The sequence below is a fragment of the Salmo salar genome, chromosome ssa29 (assembly GCF_905237065.1).
Source record: "Salmo salar chromosome ssa29, Ssal_v3.1, whole genome shotgun sequence".
Lineage (NCBI taxonomy): Eukaryota > Metazoa > Chordata > Actinopteri > Salmoniformes > Salmonidae > Salmo > Salmo salar.
The window spans coordinates 28,068,606-28,082,187 of record NC_059470.1 but is presented as its reverse complement, the minus strand read 5'-3'; the positions used below and the strand labels follow the sequence as shown (position 1 = coordinate 28,082,187).

The 13,582-nt window shown below is 42.6% G+C and overlaps 1 protein-coding gene across 7 annotated transcripts in view; it reads right to left on the bottom strand.

Annotated features, from left to right (window-relative positions):
• LOC106590533 (phosphatidylinositol 5-phosphate 4-kinase type-2 alpha) overlaps positions 1 to 11,398 on the bottom strand; it is a 56,290-nt gene extending 44,892 nt beyond the window's left edge. For 2 of the 7 annotated variants that reach the window (XM_045711008.1, XM_045711009.1), the window contains exon 1: positions 10,556 to 11,364. In XM_045711008.1, the coding sequence (XP_045566964.1) occupies positions 10,556 to 10,693 (138 nt within the window). In that variant the 5' untranslated portion in view covers positions 10,694 to 11,364. Of the gene's footprint in view, positions 1 to 10,555 lie in introns of all 7 variants that reach the window. The other 5 variants (XM_014181640.2, XM_045711013.1, XM_045711010.1 and 2 more) reach the window with 5 other exon arrangements.
• Positions 11,399 to 13,582: the final 2,184 nt, after the last annotated feature.

Sequence of the window (13,582 nt, the reverse complement as noted above, 5' to 3'; positions counted from 1 at the left end):
GCAGGGGAGAGAGCGAGGGGTAGAGGGACAGAGGAATAGGCAGCAGGGGAGAGAGCGAGGGGTAGAGGGACGGAGGAATAGGCAGCAGGGGAGAGAGCGAGGGGTAGAGGGACAGAGGAATAGGCAGCAGGGGAGAGAGCGAGGGGTAGAGGGACAGAGGAATAGGCAGCAGGGGAGAGAGCGAGGGGTAGAGGGACAGAGGAATAGGCAGCAGGGGAGAGAGCGAGGGGTAGAGGGACGGAGGAATAGGCAGCAGGGGAGAGAGCGAGGGGTAGAGGGACGGAGGAATAGGCAGCAGGGGAGAGAGCGAGGGGTAGAGGGACGGAGGAATAGGCAGCAGGGGAGAGAACATGATCTCTAACTGTCCAATGCGCTGAATATTTTTTATTTATTTCACCTTTATTTAACCAGGTAGGCTAGTTGAGAACAAGTTCTCATTTACAACTGCGACCAGGCCAAGATAAAGCAAAGCAGTGCGACACAAACAACAACACAGAAACAAGAATAAACAAACATACAGTCAATAACACAATATATATATATATATATATATATATATATACACACACAGTGTATGCAAATGAGGTAAGATAAGGGAGGTAAGGCAATAAATAGGCCATAGTGGTGAAATAATTACAATTTAGCAATTAAACACTGGAGTGACAGATGTGCAGAGAATGAATGTTACTGTTGTCGACTTGCTTACGAGCCCTTCCCAATGATGTAGTTTAAAAAGAATAAAGAAATAGTAACGCGAGGAATAAAATAAAATACACAAGCATCGGGCGATATACAGAGAGTACCAGATCAATGTGCAGATGTATGAGGTACATACACGAAGGCAGGGTAAAGTCACTAGGATAGATACCATTGGCTAGAATTCCAGTCAACGCTAGTTAGCATTGGCTCGCGAAACTACCTCTAACTTCCTTGATACTGGACACAGAGACATAACAATGGTACCATCAGTTCATCTGACTCTGGAAGTAGATAAAAATACCTCATTGCCAAAATCCCCAAGTATCCCTTTGTCAAGCCCTGCTATGCATTCACCTGTATTGTGAATGGACCTAGAGCTTCATTTATCCAGTTCGTCAGGAGATTTACCTTTCAAATAAATGACTATCATTGTTGTTTTGTAATTATATTGTTTTTACCAAAGTCAAATGAATACATACATGGCTGTGTCAAAACAATGTACATAACATTTTTATAATGTAATGACATTGAACTCAAAAGATGCCCAACGATTGAACAGAGCAGTAACTGACTTGATCTGTCCGGACCAAGTGCCATTCTGTGACTTAGCTGACTTGATCTGTCTGGACCAAGTGCCATTCTGTGACTTAGCTGACTTGATCTGTCTGGACCAAGTGCCATTCTGTGACTTAGCTGACTTGATCTGTCCGGACCAAGTGCCATTCTGTGACTTAGCTGACTTGATCTGTCTGGACCAAGTGCCATTCTGTGACTTAGCTGACTTGATCTGTCCGGACCAAGTGCCATTCTGTGACTTAGCTGACTTGATCTGTCCGGACCAAGTGCCATTCTGTGACTTAGCTGACTTGATCTGTCCGGACCAAGTGCCATTCTGTGATACTAAACCTGGTATCAGTATCTAAGTCAAAATTCTGGTATCCTGACAACACTAGTATACAAAACAGTAAGAATTCTTACCATGAAAAACACTCACCAGGTGTAGATGAAGGGGAGGAGACAGGTTAATGAAGGATTTTTAAGCCTTGAGACAATTGAGACATGGATTGTGTGTGTGTGCCATTCAGAGGGTGAATGGTCAAGACAAAAGATGAAAGTGTCTTTGAACGGGGTATGGTGGTAGGTGCCAGGCGCACCGGTTTGTGTCAAGAACTGCAATGCTGCTGGGTTTTTCATGCTCAACAGTTTCCTGTGTGTATCATGAATGGTCCACCACCCAAAGGACATGAGGTCAACTTGACACAACTGTGGGAAGCATTGGAGTCAACATGGGCCAGCAACACTGTGTAACGCTTTAGACACCTTGTAGAGTCCATGCCCTGATGAATTGAGGCTGTTCTGAGGGCAACTCAATATTAGGAAGGTGTTCCTAATGTTTGGTATACTCAGTCAGTGTATGCTACACATCAAATCATTTAAATGAACCACTGAAATAGCGCCTACAAAGTGCCCACAGCGGTGTTTAGACAGGCAGGCATTTCTGATCAAAAATGTTTACACTAATTGGTCTTTTGACCAATCACACCTGATCTTTTCACAAGGTCATTTTCAGAGCTGATCTGATTGGTCAAAGTGAGATTTTTTTTTTATCTGAATATGGCAGCCTGACTAAACGTAGCCAATTAGAGCCAACCGCTGTATGTATGATGGTGCTTATTCACCAGAGATGTGTACAGACATTCTAGAAAACAGTATTTCTCAACGTCCTGTCCATGTATGGAGTGCCACAGGTTACTGCCTGGGATGTTGCTGGGCTGCATGTCAACAGTGAGGGTCTCTCTAATCTAAGTCCTATATCCTCAGGGTCTCTCTCTCTCTAAACTAAGTCCTATATCCTCAGGGTCTCTCTAAACTAAGTCCTATATCCTCAGGGTCTCTCTCTCTCTAATCTAAGTCCTATATCCTCAGGGTCTCTCTCTCTCTAATCTAAGTCCTATATCCTCAGGGTCTCTCTCTCTCTAATCTAAGTCCTATATCCTCAGGGTCTCTCTCTCTCTAATCTAAGTCCTATATCCTCAGGGTCTCTCTCTCTCTAAACTAAGTCCTATATCCTCAGGGTCTCTCTAATCTAAGTCCTATATCCTCAGGGTCTCTCTAATCTAAGTCCTATATCCTCAGGGTCTCTCTCTCTCTAAACTAAGTCCTATATCCTCAGGGTCTCTCTAATCTAAGTCCTATATCCTCAGGGTCTCTCTCTCTCTCTAAACTAAGTCCTATATCCTCAGGGTCTCTCTCTCTCTCTAAACTAAGTCCTATATCCTCAGGGTCTCTCTCTCTCTAAACTAAGTCCTATATCCTCAGGGTCTCTCTCTCTCTAAACTAAGTCCTATATCCTCAGGGTCTCTCTCTCTCTAATCTAAGTCCTATATCCTCAGGGTCTCTCTCTAAACTAAGTCCTATATCCTCAGGGTCTCTCTCTCTAATCTAAGTCCTATATCCTCAGGGTCTCTCTAATCTAAGTCCTATATCCTCAGGGTCTCTCTCTCTCTAATCTAAGTCCTATATCCTCAGGGTCTCTCTCTCTCTAATCTAAGTCCTATATCCTCAGGGTCTCTGTCTAATCTAAGTCCTATATCCTCAGGGTCTCTCTCTCTCTAATCTAAGTCCTATATCCTCAGGGTCTCTCTAATCTAAGTCCTATATCCTCAGGGTCTCTCTCTCTCTAAACTAAGTCCTATATCCTCAGGGTCTCTCTAATCTAAGTCCTATATCCTCAGGGTCTCTCTCTCTCTAATCTAAGTCCGATATCCTCAGGGTCTCTCTCTCTCTAATCTAAGTCCTATATCCTCAGGGTCTCTCTCTCTCTAAACTAAGTCCTATATCCTCAGGGTCTCTCTCTCTCTCTCTCTAATCTAAGTCCTATATCCTCAGGGTCTCTCTCTCTCTAAACTAAGTCCTATATCATCAGGGTCTCTCTCTCTCTAAACTAAGTCCTATATCCTCAGTCTCTCTCTCTAAACTAAGTCCTATATCCTCAGGGTCTCTCTCTCTCTAAACTAAGTCCTATATCCTCAGGGTCTCTCTCTCTCTAAACTAAGTCCTATATCCTCAGGGTCTCTCTCTCTCTAAACTAAGTCCTATATCCTCAGGGTCTCTCTCTCTCTAAACTAAGTCCTATATCCTCAGGGTCTCTCTCTCTCTAAACTAAGTCCTATATCCTCAGGGTCTCTCTCTCTCTAAACTAAGTCCTATATCCTCAGGGTCTCTCTCTCTCTAAACTAAGTCCTATATCCTCAGGGTCTCTCTCTCTCTAAACTAAGTCCTATATCCTCAGGGTCTCTCTCTCTCTAAACTAATTCCTATATCCTCAGGGTCTCTCTCTCTCTAAACTAAGTCCTATATCCTCAGGGTCTCTCTCTCTCTAATCTAAGTCCTATATCCTCAGGGTCTCTCTAAACTAAGTCCTATATCCTCAGGGTCTCTCTCTCTCTCTAAACTAAGTCCTATATCCTCAGGGTCTCTCTCTCTCTCTAAACTAAGTCCTATATCCTCAGGGTCTCTCTCTCTCTCTAAACTAAGTCCTATATCCTCAGGGTCTCTCTCTCTCTAAACTAAGTCCTATATCCTCAGGGTCTCTCTCTCTCTAAACTAAGTCCTATATCCTCAGGGTCTCTCTCTCTCTAATCTAAGTCCTATATCCTCAGGGTCTCTCTCTCTCTCTAATCTAAGTCCTATATCCTCAGGGTCTCTCTCTAAACTAAGTCCTATATCCTCAGGGTCTCTCTCTCTAATCTAAGTCCTATATCCTCAGGGTCTCTCTAATCTAAGTCCTATATCCTCAGGGTCTCTCTCTCTCTAATCTAAGTCCTATATCCTCAGGGTCTCTGTCTAATCTAAGTCCTATATCCTCAGGGTCTCTCTCTCTCTAATCTAAGTCCTATATCCTCAGGGTCTCTCTAATCTAAGTCCTATATCCTCAGGGTCTCTCTCTCTCTAAACTAAGTCCTATATCCTCAGGGTCTCTCTAATCTAAGTCCTATATCCTCAGGGTCTCTCTCTCTCTAAACTAATTCCTATATCTTCAGGGTCTCTCTCTAATCTAAGTCCTATATCCTCAGGGTCTCTCTCTCTCTAAACTAAGTCCTATATCCTCAGGGTCTCTCTCTCTCTAATCTAAGTCCTATATCCTCAGGGTCTCTCTCTCTCTAAACTAAGTCCTATATCTTCAGGGTCTCTCTCTAATCTAAGTCCTATATCCTCAGGGTCTCTCTCTCTAATCTAAGTCCTATATCCTCAGGGTCTCTCTCTAAACTAAGTCCTATATCCTCAGGGTCTCTCTCTCTGTAAACTAAGTCCTATATCCTCAGGGTCTCTCTCTCTAATCTAAGTCCTATATCCTCAGGGTCTCTCTCTCTCTAATCTAAGTCCTATATCCTCAGGGTCTCTCTCTCTAAACTAAGTCCTATATCCTCAGGGTCTCTCTCTCTCTAATCTAAGTCCTATATCCTCAGGGTCTCTCTCTCTCTAATCTAAGTCCTATATCCTCAGGGTCTCTCTCTCTCTAATCTAAGTCCTATATCCTCAGGGTCTCTCTCTCTCTAATCTAAGTCCTATATCCTCAGGGTCTCTCTCTCTAATCTAAGTCCTATATCCTCAGGGTCTCTCTCTCTCTAATCTAAGTCCGATATCCTCAGGGTCTCTCTCTCTCTAATCTAAGTCCTATATCCTCAGGGTCTCTCTCTCTCTAAACTAAGTCCTATATCCTCAGGGTCTCTCTCTCTCTCTCTCTAATCTAAGTCCTATATCCTCAGGGTCTCTCTCTCTCTAAACTAAGTCCTATATCATCAGGGTCTCTCTCTCTCTAAACTAAGTCCTATATCCTCAGGGTCTCTCTCTCTCTAAACTAAGTCCTATATCCTCAGGGTCTCTCTCTCTCTAAACTAAGTCCTATATCCTCAGGGTCTCTCTCTCTCTAAACTAAGTCCTATATCCTCAGGGTCTCTCTCTCTCTAAACTAAGTCCTATATCCTCAGGGTCTCTCTCTCTCTAAACTAAGTCCTATATCCTCAGGGTCTCTCTCTCTCTCTCTCAAACTAAGTCCTATATCCTCAGGGTCTCTCTCTCTCTCTAATCTAAGTCCTATATCCTCAGGGTCTCTCTCCTCTCTAAACTAAGTCCTATATCCTCAGGGTCTCTCTCTCTCTCTAAACTAAGTCCTATATCCTCAGGGTCTCTCTCTCTCTCTAAACTAAGTCCTATATCCTCAGGGTCTCTCTCTCTCTAAACTAAGTCCTATATCCTCAGGGTCTCTCTCTCTCTAATCTAAGTCCTATATCCTCAGGGTCTCTCTCTCTCTCTAATCTAAGTCCTATATCCTCAGGGTCTCTCTCTAAACTAAGTCCTATATCCTCAGGGTCTCTCTCTCTAATCTAAGTCCTATATCCTCAGGGTCTCTCTCTCTAATCTAAGTCCTATATCCTCAGGGTCTCTCTCTCTCTCTCTCTAATCTAAGTCCTATATCCTCAGGGTCTCTCTCTCTAAACTAAGTCCTATATCCTCAGGGTCTCTCCCTCTCTCTAAACTAAGTCCTATATCCTCAGGGTCTCTCTAAACTAAGTCCTATATCCTCAGGGTCTCTCTCTCTAATCTAAGTCCTATATCCTCAGGGTCTGAAGACAGAGTAGGAATGTCTGAGGCTTTGGGTGTCAGACAGTTTGTTATCCCCCCGTGTGGAGAGGGAACTGTCTGCTGTCACTCACTACACCAATCACACAGCCAAGGCTTTAAAATCACAAACGCAATTTGTGTTTGAATGACCTACAGTAGAGGTGCTGCATCAAATCAAGTAATCTAGTGACTTCTCTGTTCTCTCTACCATGGCCGTCTAGTGACTACCGGTTGAGTTGTCTATGTCGGTCCTGATGCTCCAGCAACAGGAATGCAGAGTACTGGCGAATTTCCAGAAAGTTCTAGTGAGTGGATGGGTTTAATTGATGGGTCTCTCAGGAGATAAGGAGGATTCTGTTCCTGTGCCAGCCTCAGAGTGTGTGTGTGTGTGTGTGTGTGTGTGTGTGTGTGTGTGTGTGTGTGTGTGTGTGTGTGTACATTGTCAGGCTTCCCCCTCTCTCCATTCCAGTGATGTCGCTAGCAGACATTCCATCTGACCCCTACTCAAACCTCGGGCATAGACAGCAGCTCCCACACAATCAGCAGGCTTTCTCCAACCAGAATTCTACAAGAACCTCAACTATCACCCTCAATACAGTGGATCCCCTAGGATTTGTTTTTTTTAGCAGAGGTGGCAAAGTTAGCGTTGGAGGGGTAGGGGTAGTGGGCGTGGCCAATGGCGTGGTCTCCGACCAAACTTTTACAGACCCTCCTCTTGGCCACAGAGGGAGGATTTGGCTGCTTTAAAGCAAATTTCCTGAAATCTACACATTTTGTCATGAGGCTGGGAGATTGTTTTCTTATGCTATCTGAGGGACTCAAAATATAACACAATTAAAATGGGGGCTCCATCCATGACATTTTTTACATTTTAGATTCTGCCTGTCTAGTTTGTATTTTGGTGGTTAGTTCTTAAAGATGATGTAAACGACATACTTTATATCTGGTTTTAGTTGTTTGAGTTCACACTGAAAACATCTTATTGTCCCAAATAAAATAAATGGTGGTTAAGCAGTAGGGAAAGAAATAAGCTCTTAACTGATCAGTTAGTGCAATGTTGCAAAGTCCAGAAGAAAGGGACTGGTGACCAGGAGGTGGGAACCTGGAAAACAAGCAGCTTCTGGCATAAAACTCTTCTATCCATCACTCTGTCCAGTGTTAGGCAGTGCAACAACACAAAAGGTTTGAACATGTAGGCTAGGGCAAACTGGCTGGGAATCAAACCCAGATACTGTCTGACTAAAGAGGACCACATTAGCCCACTGAGCCAGCCCTCTCTGGGAGCTAACATAAGTATTCCAGTCCGAGGTGTGGTCACGACAAGCCTGGTGAAGCAAACTACCACTGGGATAGAATTCCATGTAGGGCTAAACTGTTGTGGTAGTGACACGCTGGTTGAGATACAGTTGAAGTCGGAAGTTTACATACACTTAGGTTGGAGTCACTAAAATTTGTTTTTCAACAACTCCACAAATGTATTGTTAACAAACTATAGTTTTGGCAAGTCGGTAAGGACATCTACTTTGTGCATGGCACAAGTAATTTTTCCAACTATTGTTTACAGACAGATTATTTCACTTATAATTCACTGTATCACAATTCCAGTGGGTCAGAAGTTTACGTACACTAAGTTAACTGTGCCTTTAAACAGCTTGGAAAATTCCAGAAAATTATGTCATGGCTTTAGAAGCTTCTGATAGGCTAATTGACATCATTTGAGTCAATTGGATGTATTTCAAGGCCTACCATCAAACTCAGTGCGTCTTTTCTTGACATCATGGGAAAATCAAAAGAAATCAGCCAAGACCTCAGAAAAAAAAGTTGTGGACCTCCACAAGTCTGGTTAATCATTGGGAGCAATTTCCAAACACCTGAAGGTACCACGTTCATCTGTACAAACAATAGTACGCAGCCATCATACCGCTCAGGAAGGAGACGCGTTCTGTCTCCTAGAGATGAACGTAATTTGGTGCGAAAAGTGCAAATCAATCCCAGAACAACAGCAAAGGACCTTGTGAAGATGTTGGAGGAAACAGGCACAAAAGTATCTATATCCACAGTAAAACGAGTCCTATATCGACATAACTTGAAAGGCCGCTCAGCAAGGAAGAAGCCACTGCACCAAAACCTCCATTAAAAAGCCAGACTACGGTTTGCAACTGCACATGGGGACAAAGATCGTACTTTTTGGAGAAATGTCCTCTGGTCTGATGAAACAAAAATAGAACTGTGCCTCAAGGTATTGGAGTGGCCATCACAAAGCCCTGACCTCAATTGGGATATTGAAGTTCTAAACCTCAGTTTGCTGAATTCTTTAGCCTACATCTGAGTGTCTCTTCAAAATATGAATGATCACCATATTCAGGGTGTCTCCATTCTATTCTCTCTGCAATGCTACACTGGCCTTTTAAAAGAAGAGCTGTTTACTGTATGTTTTATATCTGGCATGCTTAATTAGAGGCTACAGACATAAACTGAGGGGTTTTAAATAGTGAGCAGAGGTTATTTATTAGCTGGGTCTGAAAGGATTACCCCAGCCCAGCCAGCAGAGGAAACCAGAGTTAGCTTTAAACAGAAAAGGAGTCCAAGAATAAACCTTGGCTGTGTAAGAGTGAAGTGTTGGCCAGACAGTGTGTGTTCTCCCTCAGTCACGCTGCATCAGAGGCTGGTCAGTCCACCTCAAAATTCTACATGAAAACAGTCTCTTAGGGTGCAGGGTTACTAGTGTGTAATGCAAGAGGGGGGGGAGACACACTATATGGAAACAGTGTTGATTGTGATCTGCTCAGGGCCTAACTAAGCAAAGACTAGCATGTCACGAGCCACAAGAGGTTTGTAGCCCCAGTCACGTCTGTAAGTCAGGAAGAGGATCCAAGGGAGGTACAGCTGAAGTCGGACGTTTACATACACCTTAGCCAAATACATTTAAACTCAGTTTCTCACAATTCCTGACATTTAATCTCAGTAAAAATTCCATGTCTTAGGTCAGTTAGGATCACCGCTTTATTTTAAGAATGTGAAATGTCAGAATAATAGTAGAGAGAATGATTTATTTCAGCTTTTATTTCTTTCATCACATTCCTAGTGGGTCAGAAGTTTACATACACTCAATTAGTATTTGGTAGCATTGCCTTTAAATTGTTTAACTTGAGTCAAATGTTTCGGGTAGCCTTCCACAAGCTTGTGTGTGTGTGTGTGTGTGTGGGGGGGCACCACCACTGTCTGGCCAACACTTCACTCTTAGACACAGCCAAGGTTTATTCTTGGACTCCTTTTCTGTTTAAAGCTAACTCTGGTTTCCTCTGCTGGCTGGGCTGGGGTAATCCTTTCAGACCCAGCTAATAAATAACCTCTGCTCACTATTTAAAACCCCTCAGTTTATGTCTGTAGCCTCTAATTAAGCATGCCAGATATAAAACGTACAGTAAACAGCTCTTCTTTTAAAAGGCCAGTGTAGCATTGCATAGAGAATAGAATGGAGACACCCTGAATATGGTGATCATTCATATTTTGAAGAGACACTCAGATGTAGGCTAAAGAATTCAGCAAACTGAGGTTTAGAACTTCAATATCCCAAACAATGACAACATTCTAGTTCCAATGCAAATGAGTATGTTATGTCATGAAACATTGGGACAGTGTGCCTATGTTAGGCTATATGGCTCTAACTGAGCCTTCTGTGCATTCAGTGACTGAAAGAGACAGTGAGGAAGGGATCGATGATAAGCTCTCTGACATGGGAATATCTGTTCTCACAAGATACTGGACCCTGGGAGCTCGGAGAGTTTATACCACCCACCAACACACTAAGCTACTTGTAGTATGTCACATCAAGAGTGCAGAGTTGACTAGTATTATTACAACTGTTCTATCAGCAATTCACATTGACCAAAGTCAGCGTGGCAAGTTATGGAGAATCGAGACATGACAGACAATCTATCCAACACCCTCTGAAAGGCCAATTAGTTAACTAGTTACAACTGAATTGCTGCCAAGTGGAATTAAAAATCAAGCCTGTTGCGATAAGGTGCTGATTTACATTGCCAGGACGATACCTACTACTAGCCGTCATCCCTGATTTGCGCCTGACAGTCTCGAGTTTGTCAAGTCAAATCACACTTTGACACATAGCTGACACTATTTCTAGCTAGTTGAACTTTATGTTTAGTAGTACTGGGTCATGAAAACATCGATTTGACCACCACTAACCAACCCCAACAGACAGACTCACCGAATGGTTGACTCCCCACATGAGGACGCTGAGCAGAGGGTCACTGGCTCGGAAAAGCTTCACTTTCTGAGCCACGAAGTGTTTCTTCTTCGTCTTCGTTTTGCTCGCAATAGATGCGGCAATGCTCGCTGTAGCCATCTTTAGTGGCAATGGGCTGGATATCACTCAGTCAGTGACAGTTCGTTATGGAGCTGGGAGAGGAGCCTCTCAATGATCACCTACACTCTGCATTTAACTAGCGAGCAATCAAAAACAACTGTAGTCTTTTCTGTATTAGCTAGATACTCCAATTTGCCTTAGGTTTTAACGGAGCTCGCCTGCCTACTACACACTCCGACCTTAGCTAGCTTTTGCAGAGCAGCGGCTTTACTGGCCAAAGCTAACGATAGCTTGCTAACAAGCCAGCTAAACTAGAAAGCTAGTCAGTCCTTTTAGATTTTCTCCCTCTTACGCGTTCGTTGGTCAGCCCCAAAATATGCTAGTGTCCCAACCGTTATCCCAGTGCCAAAGAGGAGAAATCTAAAATCTACGGTTTATCAAATCTGTGTTATTTCCTACGATGCTTCCGGCTCGGTGTTGCGCTGTCGACTGACAGCTCTAAGGAGGGAGGTGGTAGCGTTCATCTCTGCCTCCCTCAGTCAGTGGGTGTGTGGCATGTCAGCGTCTCGTCAGCAACACTAAAACATCATGTCCGGGTCGCGGAATTTCGGCAATTTCCCCCAAATCCCCTCCGTAATAGTACAAAGGTGTAATTAACCTGTATTTATTTATTCATTATATACAAATGCCCACAATGCAATACACGGCATATTAAATACATATTCGTTTATAGAGAGAAAACTATTCTAGGTGCCGAAGTAAAGTGGGTCTGGGATTATTCTGCGTTTAAAACAACTGGGAACTCGGAAAAGAACGAGATCCGCCTGGAAAAAAATCGATTTGAACGGTCATCCAAATTGGAATTCCAACTCTGGAACTCGGGCCTTTTTCTATAGCTCCGACTTTTCTGACCTGAAGTTCACTGGCGTCGTGATTTGACCAAATCATTTTCAGAGTTCAGAGTTGTTTTGAACGCAGCATTACTCACTAGGGTGTGTAGAGTCTAGTGTCCTCCGTAATTATTGGGGCAGTGACATTGTTGTTGTTGTTTTGGCTCTGTAATCCAGCATTTTGGATTTGAAATTATACAATGACTATGACGTTAAAGTGCAGATTGTCAGCGTTAATTTGAGGGAATTTGTATCCATATTGGGTGAACCGTTTAGAAATTACAGCACTTTTTGTACATAGTCCACCCATTTTAGACCTACTATAGTTAGGTGCCGTTGTACTCTGGAATACATGTACATTTAACAAGATAACAGTACTACAAGAATCAGAGCGCTGCCTAACCTAAGTACACTGATCTCTTTCCTCCATTGGAAAATCCTATAAAACTGTCCCACTTGAGATAACTATGGTCGGTAAAGCGGGACAACTAAAACATGACTGAATTACAAAATTGAAAGATAATATTGGCAACTTTTTAAAATGTATTTTGATGCACCAGTACATAGTATGCACATTTATATCACAATTTGGCACAGTGCATTATTTATGACAGTTTTATAACCTTAACATCAAAACAGAAAAATCTATGTCACTGATCTTACTATGTGCTTCGCGGGATGAGCTTCCTGATTGAAGCTTGCTTTGTCCTATTTTATGACGTCACACAGATGAAGTGACGTAATTTAGATCATGTGATTTCTCTGCAAGGGATTAGTAACGCTAGTTTTGCACTTGTCAGACCATTAAATAACCGCATCAGGATTAAGCAGTCCCAGTTTGTATGATGTCCCACTTTTTCTGAATTCACCCTATGTCATTTATAGGCCTACACTGTATTGCATTTGGGACCAATGGAATGTGTGGAGTAGAAAGTGTTGCTGGGTATTTAAACCCCAGTCCCTCGTGAAATAACACCATATATAGATTATACAGACCCTACTGAGTAATCCCAACCTCACTTTTACATCAGCACATATAATCGCTTTTTCTCTAAAAGGCAATATGTAATTTATAGGCCTACAGTGGATTGCATTGGTACCAACGGAATGGGTGGAGTATAAAGTGCTGCTGGGTATTTAGACTACAGTCCCCCAAGAAATAACACCATATATAGACTCTAGTGCGGGATCAATATGTTCTTAACATTCATTTACTTTAGCTCCAACTATTTCTCAATGTGCTCCACCTTATAATATTATTTATCTTATATAAACTAGTAATCATGTTTAGTTTTCCCCCGATGTAGTTATAATTTTGTAACATAATTGTAACATTATGCACTATGCAAAGCTGCAAAATGATTGACTTCGTATCATCCTCATAGCGTATTATCGCAGACTTTTATTTTGAAGGCTAAATATAAAAACCGGAAGTCTTGATGTTGCTGCTGTGACGCTAACGGGTGACGGCCAGAACGACGTTCCCTCGTGCAGACAGATTGGACAATGGTCGCATTCCAGGTCGCCTAAATTGGAAGACACGTTGCGCACATGACCAAATTGTTAAATCCAGTTCAGCATTTATATAGATTTTAGAGCTATCAGATCTGTACTAGATCTCTACAAATACGGAAGTAGTGTTTACTATTACTAGAACCCCAGAAATATGACACAATGATACGATAATTTGCGTAATGTAGGCGGCCTGGAACACTACCATTCTGTTCTGGTTTGCCCTCTAATATATACACTGCAATCCAACCTCCCCCAAGGGGTCTCTCTCTCTCTTTCTCACTCACTCTCGCTCTCTCTCTCTGCTGTAATTCCCTTCTCTCAAATACTGTATTGATACATAATGTGACATAACCTCATAAATGCTGGTGACTTTTTATTTTAAAGGAATATAATCAACCGTGTGTGTACGTGTGTGTGTCTATGCACTGTATGCATGTCCTTTTGCAACCCCTAATAATAGATGAGTTAAAATCCATACAATATCCGCACACCCCCATCCCCTAACCTTGGATGCTTTATTTGA